The following is a 14048-nucleotide window of genomic DNA, read 5'->3' as shown; positions in this document are numbered from 1 at the left end:
CCACAAAGAAGGGGGCGAAAGGAAGGAAAGGAGAATCAAGAGAGAGGAGCCATTCCTTCTCAGAAACACTTCTTTTACCCCTTCCGTATCGGCAGAACTCCCTCAGCTCTCTACTAACATACCATAATATGTCAGCAGGCTGAAACAAGGGCCACATTCTTCCACGGAACATAGACCCAGGGCTGGAGACTGCATGGGCAGAATTTAGGGCAGATCTACTCCAAGACTCATCTGTCCTAGCACCTCATGTTCCCCCAATACTGTTATAATCAGAAATAAAATTACAAAAAATGGCTCTTCCTTCATCAGAGGCTGATAAATTCTCATCCAAAGGTCCTTGAAATTGGTATAAAGACTTCTACTGACTACAATAAGATAAAGGCCACTCCAGCCTTTCTTCCAGAGAATCTAAAAACTAGCAGCCATGCCCTAATCTGAAATGTTCTCTGATCATTCCATTCTCTAGTAACTGACAGCCCTGACACCAAAATTGTACCATTTTTCCCAACAGAACTAAGTAGTATTTATTCACGTTGCACATACTCCAAGGGGTTAAAAGCCATTTTGTTCTGGATACATTCTCTGTGACTCAACTTCTAAAGCACTAAATTGTAAGCCATAAACCCATGTCATTATTTACTTTCTTAAAGATAACATGGAGCCAGCTTCTCCCTGTGTCTCTCTCCATTTTGCTGCCTTTTGGAGGCATTCTTTGTGACTGCTGCACGGCTCAGTAATTCCCAAGCCAGTGCATATATGGAAAATCCCTGTCAAACAATGGTCCAGGAGAGGGAAGGAGGAAAGCTCCATTCACCACCAGCCTTGGTTCCCTCGTAGCTCTCCCCTTCCCCACGCCCAGATGCCTCTGTGGCCATCTTCCCTGCCTCCTTGTTTTGTGTACAGAAGAGAAGCGGTCACGCTCCACACCCATTTGGGGGGAAAAGAAAGGGGGAGCGGCGTGCGGCAGAGGGAGTGGGGAGGGGGTCACAGGGGAACAGAATGAACTTGTTCTCAGAGAACCATGGCGTCCAGACTGGCGGGTTTCTTTTATCCTGTTTCAGTTCAGTAAAAGCCTCAATTAACGCCACATTAATTATTAAATCAGAACAATGCATCTTTGGGTTCCAACAGCTAAATTCTGTTACTGCTGTTTCTTTGGGGAGCTTGGCTAGTTTTACAACTTAGGACATAAATATCTGTCTTCAAGGAGTTCCTGGGCTGTTGTTTTTATTTTCCTCTCTGTGGGAGCATTTTTAATCACAGTATCTCATGCATGCATGGAGGGAAGCATTTCTGGGCCTGCTGCACCTTGAAAACCTTTTACATCTAACACATACAGCTCTCCCAGGCTCCAACAAGTGCTAGCAGCACAGCCATGAGATTTCACCCCCCACAAAAGCTCTCAAATCAAGGCTCTCCATACAGATCAGGAAGCTGGAAGCATTTGCACAGCCCCTGTAAGAGGGGCTGCTTCCTTGTAAAATGGAGTGCTGGATTTCCAGGTACACATTCTTCTGTAATTCTACAGCTGCTTCCCATCCTTCTCCATGGATGACCCTAGGAATTCCACCAAATAAGGCTGGTCTAGAAATATTTGCCTTTTTCTTACCCCATTGTTGCCAGACACACACACTTACAGGATGTTCTTCTGTTCTTAGTTGTTCACCGATATATCTCTCTCACTGAGCAGAGCCAACCATCCCCACACACACCCTGCTCATACCATCATTATCCCTTTTCTTGGCACAGGTTAGTAGGACCGAAGATAGCTGCTCTCCATGCATTTGACCGGTAGGCCAAGGACCCCCACAGGGCGAGAATAAAGGAGAGACAAGTTCCAAATGGGGCCATTCAAAGCCCCTCTCCTGCCCTTCAACTTTGCACAACACCATGAAGTACTAACTCAGTACAATGCCAGAAACCTCTAGGCTCTCATCTTAGCACAGGTCTCTTCAAAACGTTTTTGCCCTCCCAGCCCTAACCTCTTTTACTTCCCCAGTATATTTTCAAACTCTTGCTCCTGTAGGTGAGTCTGATCATACTTTCTGCTTTCTTGCCCCAGATTATTTTGGAGACAAATGGCTTTTCTAAAGTCTCCTGGAGAGTCTCTGCCTTCCACTCATGAAGTTCTAGGACTTCCCGAGGAATGAACAGCTCTAGCACTGCAAAGTGCTTTTCTTTCTTATGTGAATAATGTCTTTGGGAAAGAGCCAGCCTGATAGAATTGAATGTAAAGGCTTTATAGCTGCAAAAGGGGTGCAGCAAGGCCTGGCAGAACATCTGCACATTGTCTGAACCGGAGGGAACAGACTCCATGGGTCAGAGGGCCATCATTTCCCAAACAGGGAAGTCTCCAGCTTCATGCATAAAGAGAGAAGCCCGTCTCTCTCCTCCCATCCTTTTCTTCCTCTGCCAATTCTCTCCCTCCGTTTCCCCTGTTGTGAGCTTCTGCTGCTCTACTCATTGTGCGCAGAAAGAATGAAAGTGATTAGAAGCCTCTTGGGCCATATTCACAGCTGGAAAGAGGAGGAACAACTCCACGGGCTTCTCTGCCAGTTGTATGGGGCCCCTAGTCTCTCAAGCACCTTGTCCCAGACAGCGAGGAAAGGCAGGGGAGAAGAGCGCAAGGCCACCAGCGGCACACTACAGCACAGGTCAGAGAGCAGGCAATAGAGCAGAAGGGGAGAAGGGACAGGAGATGCAGGAAGGGAGAGAGATGAAGCAGGGAAAAGAGGGTTTCAGCTGAGACCAGCTTTCTCTTTTACACTGCCCTTCCTCTTTTACCTCTTTGGCCAAGAGGAAGAGGGATTAAGGGTGTTCTCCACTCTTGTTCCTCCCAGACAGCATGAAATCATTGGGCATAAGGTAATGGTTTCAAATCTGATACTATATGCAATAAATTGGTAAGAAGGGAAGGGAAAAATGGTGTCCAATATGTACCACCATGGGGAGAGCTTTGATGCTGGGCACAGAATGAAACTCCTCACTATAATATTAGAAAACTGGGGGACTGTGTGCGTTAAAAAAAAAAAAAAAAAGCAAAATAGACATAAGCAGATAACTAAATTAAACAGGCAGCTCTGAGCAGGCAGCTAGTCAGTCAGCCATCTTTTCCGTCTCCCTTCACTGCTTGGATTTCTCTTTCTGCTCAGACTGGGGGAGCTGGCAAAACTTCATGCTTGACCTGCAATACCACTGACAACATGTGATTTGTTTTGCCTCTTTTGGAAGAGACTGCAGTATTTGCCGTAGCAAACTTACTGTCTGTCAGCCCACATGTCCTTCAGCAACGCCATTGACCACAGCTCTCCAGTTCTTTTGGCAGAAACGACAAGGGGGAGGGAAAACCTACAGTAAATACATTTGTATTAGAGAAGCTGCTTCCACATGTCTTTTTAAAAAAACAGAACAGTCTAGAAAGGGACCAGCAGTAAATATTTTTTTCTAATCCTGCAAATGTTTCAAGATACTCTACACATTGTTGCCTGCCTGCATGACTCTGTGTGAGTTGTGCATTTGCCATCAGGGCGCACCATGCTCAGAACCTTTCTGATCTTGCAATCTGCAGGTGTGAGGTTATCCTGTGAGGCTGCTCCCTGGGTGCTGAGCACACAACCCTCTTGCTCAGAATAAATATCCCTCTACAGCCAGATCCAAGTTTTTAGGAGTACCTGTCTCAAAGATACTCCTGAAAGACACTACCCAGGGCTCTGGGTCACATAACGAAGAAAGGCAGACAAGAAGGCACACTGTGGGAAGGATGTTTGGTGACTCTGTGAACTGTGTGGCACAACCTCCCACAAAAATGAGGCACTGGACAGTGCTGCAAGAAGCATGAATTCAATCCCTCTTTGCTACACACTCCCCTGTGTATCCATCCCTTTGGCAAGTTCCACATTGTCTGATAGAAATCAAGCTGTTCATCCCTGCGCTGCAGTTCTACATTTGCAAAAATCCATCTTTCAAAGAGTTTTTAAGATCTTGGATGAAAGCGGCTATTATGCCTTACAGTTAATTAGGTAATCATTATTATTTATTATTGTGGGAGTTTCTGGAGAAGTTGTATGAAAGCAGAATAGCAAGCTTGACCTTACGTACTCACATCTCAGTCTAATTCAATATTCTTTATCAGACATACCTTTGCTGCAAAGTTCCTCAGGGTAGGGCCTTGTTTGTTACCGAGAAAGTTTGCAACACTTCAAAATGCTATGAAATTAATTAATAAAATTATCACTATCAATCATGATAAATACCAGCAAAGCTGCCTGCCTATGGATAGCGAAATCCATATATTATTGCCAATTTGGGAGGGCTTATCAGTGGCAAGTGGAAAAATCTCTAAAAAATGTTTAACTATGGCTTATTTTAATGTGCACCTCCATTTGCATTTATGGAAGACACATTTATGGAAGACACATTTATGCAACAGAATTCTGAAATTTACAGTTAAATAACATAGGCAAATAGAAGAAAAATTAAGGGCAAGGACAAAGAAGCAGCCTGTTGAGGCTTGTCTGCTTGAGAGAAGTCCACACGTTCACCCTGGAAAGTGGAAAATGTCCAATACAGAGCCCCATGATACTCCTGCTTACACTAGATTTATGTCAATGGAAATCCTCTGACACCAGTTGAATTGCTCTTCCACACCAGCATGACAGCAGAATCAGGGCCAGGTTCTCTGCAGGGGAAAAGAAAAAAAGAAACAATCTGAACAGTTTTCATTTGTATCTGCACCTTGCACTCTGCCCCATTTAAAGCAAGGCAGCACAGAACTATTTCTCCCTTCTGTTAGCAGGGTCTAGTAAGAGCAGTAAGAACTGTTCACAGCTACATCCTTCATCTGAGCATCTCATAGCACAGACATTTCTCAAACATCACACTATTCATTCCTGTAAGGCACATATGGATGTCTATTCCCACTCTATAGGTGCAGAAACTGAAGCCCATGGGCAGCTGGTAGAGAAACTGGGAATACGGTCAAGAAACCCTAATTTCATAGGCCCTTGGTAGAACTTGCAGATGACACTCGTTTTTATGTCAGATGTAAGCCACTGTTTGCTAAGCAAAGAAGTGATATGCTTTGCTGCCGAGTGTGAAAATCAGCGTGCAGCCATAGGATCAAGGCATAAAACCGCTGTCCCTAAGGCCAGTCAGGTTGGTCATTTTGATTCATGGATTTATGGAGAGAGTCCCATAATCTTGTTTTAGCAGCACCCAAGCACAAAAGGGAGCAACCTCCCGCAGACTGGAGACAACAGGGAAGCTGGCACAGTGGGCTTGATCCAGAACTGCCTGATGACAAAGGAACCATTTCACTAATCCCTGTACATTTCTACAGGCTTCATCCTCCAGAGAATGCCAGCAAGATGCTAGTGGAACCCACCAGAAATAGACCTGTGCGAGCAAGTAAAAGGTCCTGCCATCTTATCCTGGTCCAGGAATCCATTTTCACATGATTAATTATTCATACTGTTAAGCAAACATGAGTGCTTTTAGTGCAGACTGAAGAAGGGCTGCTCCTAATCAAAAGCAGCCAGCTTGTTTACTTCTATTTTTCTCCCCATTGTCTATTTTGGTGTTTATAAAAACCCAAGTTGGGAGCTGTGTGGCTGTGGCCTCCTCACAGCAGCTGGCTTGCTTGTAAAGCCTCCCCATCAGCCAGAAAGACATACCAGATATATGGTTCATAGCGCATTCCTGGTGGGAGAAAATACCCCTCGGTGGTAAGGCCAGGCCAACGCCTTTGTGCCTGTGGTGCACAGAGGTGGTTCCCCGAGTTGGCTCCAAACAGGCCAGCAGAAGAGGGATGGCTGGGGTGGAAGAGCCCACAGACACTCAAGCAGGCAGACCCAATTATCTAGAAACGTGCAGTGAGAGGCACTGACCACCACTCCAGCCCAGAGCTGGGAACAGCACTGGGAACACTTCACCTTGGATTCTGCCCGCACCCTCCTTGACAGCTCCCATTCAAAACCCTGCAGGTTCTTTTCTTTGGATCCTCCCACCGTATAGGAAAAGGATGGTAAGCCAAAGTCTGCCTGTAAGTCTCCTGTCCCGTGCTGACATGTCCGTGGGACAGCAGGAATACCTGTGTCATGTACCTAACCTAGTACGGGAATTGCAGCTGCTGGGCTTTTTCCGAGTGTGCAGCAGTCACACGTGTACTGCCAATACCCTGCACTGGCTTCCAATTTCCAGTTCCCTGCTACCTGAGAAAAGGTAGATGCCTTGAAAATAACCACCCGTTTGTTATACCAATAGCCAGCCTGATTTTCACTGTTCCCTTGATAATTCTGAGGCTGTCGTTAAATGGAGTGGCCATTTAGCAGTTCTGACCAAGTTCACTGTGTTGGAGAAGCTTCATAGGCTGAGGTTGGTTTCCTTTTGTCGTCTTTTCTTTAATAATAAAAAAAATGACACCCCCCCAAAGCCCTTTCAAGCCACAGCAAGAATAACAGACTCCTCCAGCAAAACACTTGTTGCGAAGTGCAGCACCTCATAATGCATACATACATCAAACTGATAACTCCTGAAGAAATAAATACAACCTAGAAGAGGAAAATGAACTCACTTCTTTAAACACATCAGTAATATAAGCCACAGGCTAAGCAGGAGAAGAAAGAACAAACTTAACACAGGCTAGGAAGAAGGGGGAAGGAGGCAGAAATGTTACTTTTGCAAGGGATCACATAATACCGATCACTGATAAGGCATCAGGAAAGGGGTAAAACAGCCGTGAAGCAGACCATGGCAAAATACCACTGTGCAGGTTGATAGGAATGCATTTTCCAGTCGCTATTAGCAGCAGGGACATCCACCCCCCATATCTTTTCCCTCCCCAAAGCAGCGTTAGTTCTGCCTTTATTTTGGAGAAGCTGCCCTGCGCCCTGCTTCCTTCTACCCCCTCCCCTGTCCTCCCTATTGATTCCCCTGTCCTGGAGAGCGGTTCCCATCCCCATGGCTCTGGCTAGAGGACTGCAGAGCGGACTGCCCCACCTCAGCTCCACAGGGAAGAAGGGATAACACATACCTTTACAAGAAGCAGCCCATCTTAAAACTGGGCCCCTGCTTGTAAGGCAGCAGCTCTCAACGGGTCCCCTCTCGCTGGGAACCACTCTTTCCTGTTTAGATCCCAAGAGGATAGGCTTGGCCACGCTCTAACTCCAAATGTCGTAGTTAGCTCCCTTTCCTCACTAGCCCCATGCATTAGCTGGGGGTAGTTGTCCAATTCTACCGTACTTATGAAGAGCAGAGATATAAACCTTTAATGGACGCTACAATAAGAGGGGGTAAAGCACCACTATACCACTCTATTAAGAGTACTGAGCTATGTAAACAGCCCCAAGAGAGATCTCTGCGTGCTCCCAAATATAAATTTTCCTGTGCAAAGGGACTGCAGAGCCAGCCAGGTTAGAGGGGAGAGCTATTAAAACCATCTGAACTTGAGCAATACTGGGCAGCTTGTACTTTTTTTCAGTTTTTATAGCTGCTTACAGCCCCAACTTTTTCTTTAATATTCTTTTTTTGGCACAGGACTGATTACATGTCTAATGCCTGAAGAGAAGTGGGAATTCTGAAGGATTAGGAATACCTAAATTTATGGCAGGATTAGCTGGAGTTTTATCCTGCTTGACACAGAGAACTAACATGACATTCCAGCCCCATTATCTCTTACTCCTGCTGTAAAGAATGCAGAAGTAAAGGGTTGCACAAAAAAAAAAAAGTTTATGACATTCATTTGAGATATCCCAGTCTGTTATGAGAAATCAGCATGTTGTTGAATAATTCCACAATAATTAAAAAAATATTTTATAAAAGAATTAAATAAATAAAAAGTCTAATTCTTCTCTTGCTTACATCAGTTTTACATAAAACAACATTAATGAAAAGAGAACCAAACCCAAAGAAAATATTTAATTACATCTCATTCCACTGCCAATGAAATTTACCACTGAGCTTAATGGAGTAGGACCAACACCAGCAATACCTACATCTTCCATACAGCCATATCATTCAAGGCTTTGCTCAGATGTTGGTTGATGAAATGAGCATTTCTGTGACCAGAATGAATGATCCAGGTGCTAACCTAGCGCAGATTTCCATGGGTGACCTTGGGCATGTTTCGGTTCCCTTTCTCTGAAGCAGGGATAATAGCCCCAACACCTTGGATGGCTCTTGGGGAGACACATTCACAAGCTTGCCATCAACTCGGAGCAAGTTAGTAATGGATCCAGACAAGAACAACGGACAGATCCTGTAGAAGGACGAAATAAAACATGGAAGCATTATGAGCTGATTTTCATATGGGAACTGTAGGTTCTCAGCACTGCAGAAAGCCAGCCAGCCACACATACACTCTCTCTCTCTCTCTAAAAGGATTTTCTTTTAAACTGAGAATTAGATTTTTTGAGTCTTTGCTCCTGCACCGGGCTTGACATTTTAAACATATAGATCAGGCGATCCGGAATGGTGCAGCTCGGGGGTAACAACAGTGATTATTTTTCAGTAGGAAACGCCCGTTCATTTAAATCTTGTGTAATTACATTACAGAAATGCTGCAGAACAAGCCCTTGTCTGCCCCTCCCCGCTCGTCTCTCCCCTGCAGGCCCATACCCCCGCCTGTACGCTGGGGCGGGGTTATCTATCCCAGGACAGCACCGCTTTCCCCAGGCAGGAGCCGGTCTCGGAGCGCGTCCCCGCCGAGGCAGATCCCCCCGCGCTGCCCGGGCGGGCTGGGGACGAGGCGGGGGACCCCCTCCGGGACCCCGCCCGAGCGGGGAGAGCCGCGGGGCCGCCCCGGGTGGCCGGCAGCCGAGGGCACGGCGGCGGCGGGCGCGCTGCCAGCCGCCGGGCCGCCCCCCCCGGCCCCACGCCGGCAGCCCGCGGGGCGGCGGCGGCCCCAGACGCCGCGGCGCGGCCGGGGCCGGGCGGGAGCGGGGGGGCGGCTTCCTGGAAGCGGCGGGTGTCGGGTGGCCGCCGCCGGCCAGGCGCGCTGCGGGCAGCGGCGGGGCGGGCCGCCGAGCCCCGGGGGGGGAGCGCGGGGGAGGCGGCGCGGCTCCGCCTGAGGGGAGCGGCCCCGCGGGGCGCCGCTGCGGCTGCCGCCTGCCTCCCCGCGGGGCCGGGGCGCGGAGCTTCCCCGGGCCGCCCCGAGCTCGGCGGGGCTGCAGGCGCCGCGCTGCCCGCAGGCTCCCAGCCCCCGGTGGCAGAGCTGAACCCCAGCCGGGTCAAGCCCAAGGCCCGCCGAAGAGCAGGCTGTGCTTCGGCACCTCTGCAGCGAGGTTAACTCGGTTCTTCCCTCACCGACCCTTGGTGAGGCGACAGTACTGTGCACCACCAGGATGCCACCCTGCAGGCCCTGGTTACAGACCGGGGTGGCCAGGCCAGCCCTGAGCAGGCACCCGCGCTTCTCAGGTGTACCCAAAGTAGCCAAGAACGAGAGCACGGCAACGCACCTGGCGCTGGAGAGTCGTACCTGTAGCATGGCCATGCTGAGTGTGCAGAGCCACTTTTGCTTGTGCTTCCTCTGCCACTGAACAGCTTTTTGCTGAGCCTGTCACAGGTTTGGTTTTGCAGCGCTACAAGCAGTATGCAGTTCAAGTCACTGGAGTAAGAAAGAAAGATCTGAGTCATGCTTTTGGCTCCTGGAATGCACTTTGGGTTCCCTGTGGCATATGGAAAAGACCAGAGCATTTTGGGACTCCTGAGCAGCGGCAAAACTGAACTGATGGATCTGGAGCAAAACTTCTCACAGGGTACCTAGACTGAGCGAGACACAGACTGCAAATAACTTGCTGTGGCAATATATTTAGGGAGCTAGAGCTTCCCCAATGGCTGTGTTCTCCTCCCTCCCTTTTTTCTTTCTAGCAAGCCAGCATAGTCCCTCCTTCACGATAACAGACTATTGTGGAAGGCACTAAGGGAAATTAATTCCTCCCCGATATTTAAGGAGATAAGGTTGATTTGTTAAGATCTTTTCATTTTTATTATTCCTCCAAAACTGTTTAAGATGTTTAACAATCGAGCTTTGAAATAATGAGGAAGAGGACGGTTTTTGTACTGCGTATTATCAACTGATAATGGTTGAAGAACTGCAAGTGTCTCAATGGAATTGTGTCTGCTCCAACAGGTTAAATTTAAAGTGACAATTACTCCATATATTCAATACTGAAAATTGAGCTGGTAGTTTCAATGTTACGTGAAGACGGTGCATACAAAAAGAACCAGTGCTACTGCACGTGTATCAGACTTCTGCATGTTTGAATCCTGTACCAGAAGGTTTACTATGAGGGGTCAAGAATATTCTGCACTGGGAAACATTTATGTTCATCTTACCCTACCTTTCCAACTCTCCAGGCCCTTTGGTATAGGCTGTTTTCACCAAATTCATTCCCAGACATAAACAACCTAATTTGTGCTCAGTCAAATGCTAGTGAAGAGAATTGAGTTATGTTGGAGGCATTTATCATATGAATCTCTTGCCACCAGCACCTGAGCTGAGCAATTACATTGTTAATAATAACTTCTACGTAATAGCTCAATACGCAGAATTGAGCATTGATGGTTTTTTCATCCCAATCTGCAAATTACTGTAATATGCCTCTCTCCTGGTGTCTGTAATTTTTTATCATCAGACTTTTTGCCTTCTTCGCTACACGTTCGCTCTACTGCCACTAATATAGACAGGGATTCACGAGGTATGACTCTGATACTTCAGCTTTTAAACATGCCATTGATGAAAAATATTTTTTATTGCATGTTAATAGAATCTCTCTGCTGCCTCCTTTTCAAATGCTGGCTACTGCTGGTAATAACATGACAACACTCAAAACTCAGGGATTACTTGAAAATTGCAGGTTTGGATAATAACTTCGTTTCACTCAAGGATGTTACATACTGTAATGAATGATCTAAAAAGAGGTGGCTTTTGTCAGTGGATCAGCGCTCTTAATTTTCCTACTTACTTTGCATCTGCCTCTAAAAAATGGGGGGTTGCAGGGCAAATGACACGCACATATGTGACAGCATTATCTGACCAACACCAAAGATTCAACTTTGGGAAACCACCAGTGTTAAAAACATGAGCTTCTGTAGCTTTAATGAAAAAGGATTTACTGAGGCTGAGAAGCCTTGAGCGGTACCTGGTGGGACATCTGGAGAGCAGACAGCTCATGCCAGGGTTGGGTGCAGCCTGCTGGTGACAGGAATAACTGCCCCTCATCACTGTGACACTGGGTGTAAAAGAAATTTGGGGTCACAGTCCCCTTTGCCTCCCTACTAAATCTGCCCTTAAATGCATACAGGCATATAGAGCTTATTCCTTTACCTTCATATCATACAGCATCTTTTTGTCTTTTGTCACATCTGTCCAGTAGATTTTAGGGTTTTTTTAAATACAATTTTTTTTTAAATATGTAAGTCCTGATGGAAGTGGAAATAACACAATCCTTTCTATGACATAATTTAGCCAGTAATAAAGATGGGCAACCTGCGCCTTCAAGAGCATACGCATAGACCCCAATGCCTTCAGTAGAGACCATTTACCTGTGTTTGAAGGGCAGGTTTCTTCTCTCCCTGTCGTTCGCCAAAACTGAAACAAAGATAAGAGGCATTGGGTTATTGCATATTTTCATGGCCTACAAAGGTGGGCAGGGGTGCTCCTGCATTCCCTTATGTGGTCACAGCTGTGCTTGCATTCACATCAGGGCTGTGTCTGTCCCTGCAATATCCTGATTCAGTATGACACATTCTGGTCAAAGGAGAAACCTAAAACGGAGAAGTCTAAGGCGATTTCTTTCAATGTCTTTCCCCTGAAAAATTTGTCAAAAATCAATCACTCTCTCAATTTTTAACAAACTCGCACTTTCAGTTGATCATTTCACAATCAACGTTACTCAGAGCCTCAAAGAAGCAAGCCCAGCTTTGTATCACCAACACACTAAGTCATCGATTTTGCTTTTTAATTGACCACAGGCGCAGTCCCCTTCACTGTTAGAATTTACATATGCAGAACAGTTAATGAATACATAGGATTGTCACTACATCACGTGGAATTTCGTGCCTTTATGCTTTCTTTTATTTTTTAGCACCTTTGGATCCGTCATCTCTGGTCATTCCTGGCACATTGTAAAGGACTGCTGATACTTCCCACATTCGCTGTCTGGTACTTTGGAGATTTACAGCTGTGATGGAAAGCAATCTTAAATGGAAACGGATCGAAGGGAAGGGCATATCAGGTCTAATTGGAAAAGCATACACATATATTTAGAGCAGACAAGGAGGGGATAAACCCCACCTATCTGTGGTAAGCAAAGACTAAATTAAATGGGGGCAGGGGAGAAAGGCAGAAAGAAAGAAAAGGAAAAAAACCCCAGGCATTAACTTTGGTCCCCACAAAGCCAGCAGCTTTAGGAACACTTGACTTCCATCTGTGCCAGAAATGTGCTGCACCTTCTGCCTCACTGTTGGTATTTTTCATTCTAAAAAGTCAACAACAAAACCAAAATAAAACCCCCTCTTGCTTTCTCAGCTCAGCTTCAAGGAATGGGATCCAGACAAACCGCTGGAGGGAAGGAAGGCTTTTGGATTCTGCATTTTATTTTATTAGGTGTAAGTGAGTTATTTTGATTATGTTGGCAAGAAGTGGGAAAAAAAGCCTTATGGCAGCAGCTCTGTCCCCTCTCTACCCACTTCTCCCTGCACATGTGCACTCCCAGCACCCACTGCCACATAATTTGGCCAGCAAAGGCTCACAGAGGCAAGCCTACACTGGTGTCTCTGCATTTTGCGATGTTTGACTGCTTAGGTGGGAGACAGAAAAGCCTTTTTTTTTTTCTTTTTTTTTTTTTTAATCGAAGCATGAAGGTAGGGAAAGGAAGGGGAGGAGCAAAAAAAATATGCAAATCCCCCAAGTTTTGGGCATTGCTCTCAGGAGGTTTCATATGAATGAATGGCATTCTTTTCAAGCTGCCTTGGAGCTCCATGTGTGCGGTGACAGCGTGGCTACGCTCTGCTGTAGCAGGAGGGATGGGCAGTATCTGCCAGCTGCAGGGCTCCAGGGAAATCAGTGCTCCTTCCTGACATCTCATACCTGCCACGGGGCAGGCAATGGGGAGCTGGGAATCGGGGGGTTTATTCTTCCAGCTGTCACTAAATTTCTGTGTGAACCTTGAATCATTTAACTTCTCTGCTCATCAGTTTCCTGATGATTCTTCACTTACCAGAGAAAATGGGGAAATCGGAGATCTGCCATCCTTACACTGCCAGGAAGGACCCAATGCGTGCCACAGAGTTCAAGTCATTTAAAGTCTAATTTTTGCAAAGATCTCAAAGATTAGCCTCACTGCCTGCATGGAAGGGTGATCTTGTATGTGAATGCTCGTGTGCATGCATATATCTATATCAAAGGATAATCAGAATGGGAAGTTATTAAAACCAATGTAAAAGCCAAGAGCAGAGGCAAATATCCTTGCCAAGGTGAATGCCAGAAACACGAAACAAAGGAAGTTAAAAGTGGCGCTTTATCTCCCAAGTCCAAAGGGCATCCAGAGCAAGGGAAGATGGGAGCTGTGGTGCCGCTCAGATGGGTTTTATTTTTAGCTTCAATTTTCTGTGCTCTTTTCTAACGTGGTTTTAGAAGCATTTCCTACTTACGTGCTCTAGACAGCCCTTAATTCCCTTCTTCCCTGTGCTTTGTGACTGCAGAATCACCTGCTATGCAGATCTCACGTCTACAACATCTTTCTCCTTTGCCTGATGGTAGCTGAGGAAGCAGAGGAGGAGGACAAAACTATATTTCTCCATAGTGAAGCCAATACAAATAAAATTTCAGATAGGAATTTATCAGCATCTGCCTCCCTTCTTGGCACCACAGAGGCAACATAGATGGCTTTGAGACCTTGCAGAGAGCCAGAGAAACAGTGTGTACCACCACTTTCCCTCCCTGACAGAGATCCTGTCCTCAGTACAAACCTTGGGAGAGGAGCACAAAACTTGAGCCTAGAATGGGTATGGAAAAACACAGCTTGGAGAGAAGAATTCTTCCCATGGAA

The 14048-nt window shown here is 46.4% G+C and overlaps 2 protein-coding genes across 2 annotated transcripts in view; both read right to left on the bottom strand.

The window, feature by feature from the left end:
- Positions 1-3328, bottom strand: part of SAMD11 (sterile alpha motif domain containing 11) — a 181368-nt gene extending 178040 nt beyond the window's left edge. The window contains exon 1 of the mRNA XM_087755097.1: positions 3262-3328. The gene's annotated coding sequence lies outside the window, so the exon portion shown is untranslated. The remainder of the gene's footprint in view (positions 1-3261) is intronic.
- A 1262-nt stretch (positions 3329-4590) lies between these two features.
- LOC148056022 (uncharacterized) overlaps positions 4591-14048 on the bottom strand; it is a 61002-nt gene continuing 51544 nt past the window's right edge. Inside the window, exons 5-8 of the mRNA XM_087755345.1 lie at positions 11542-11587; positions 9473-9601; positions 8087-8254; positions 4591-4678 (exon numbers count right to left, since the gene is read on the bottom strand). Coding sequence (XP_087611471.1) covers positions 4600-4678; positions 8087-8254; positions 9473-9601; positions 11542-11587 — 422 coding nt within the window. The 3' untranslated portion in view covers positions 4591-4599. The remainder of the gene's footprint in view (positions 4679-8086; positions 8255-9472; positions 9602-11541; positions 11588-14048) is intronic.

This window comes from Nipponia nippon, unplaced genomic scaffold, assembly GCF_047370975.1.
Source record: "Nipponia nippon isolate SJK-2023a ecotype South Korea unplaced genomic scaffold, ASM4737097v1 scaffold_19, whole genome shotgun sequence".
Classification (NCBI taxonomy): domain Eukaryota; kingdom Metazoa; phylum Chordata; class Aves; order Pelecaniformes; family Threskiornithidae; genus Nipponia; species Nipponia nippon.
This window is presented reverse-complemented; position numbering and strand designations above follow the sequence as displayed.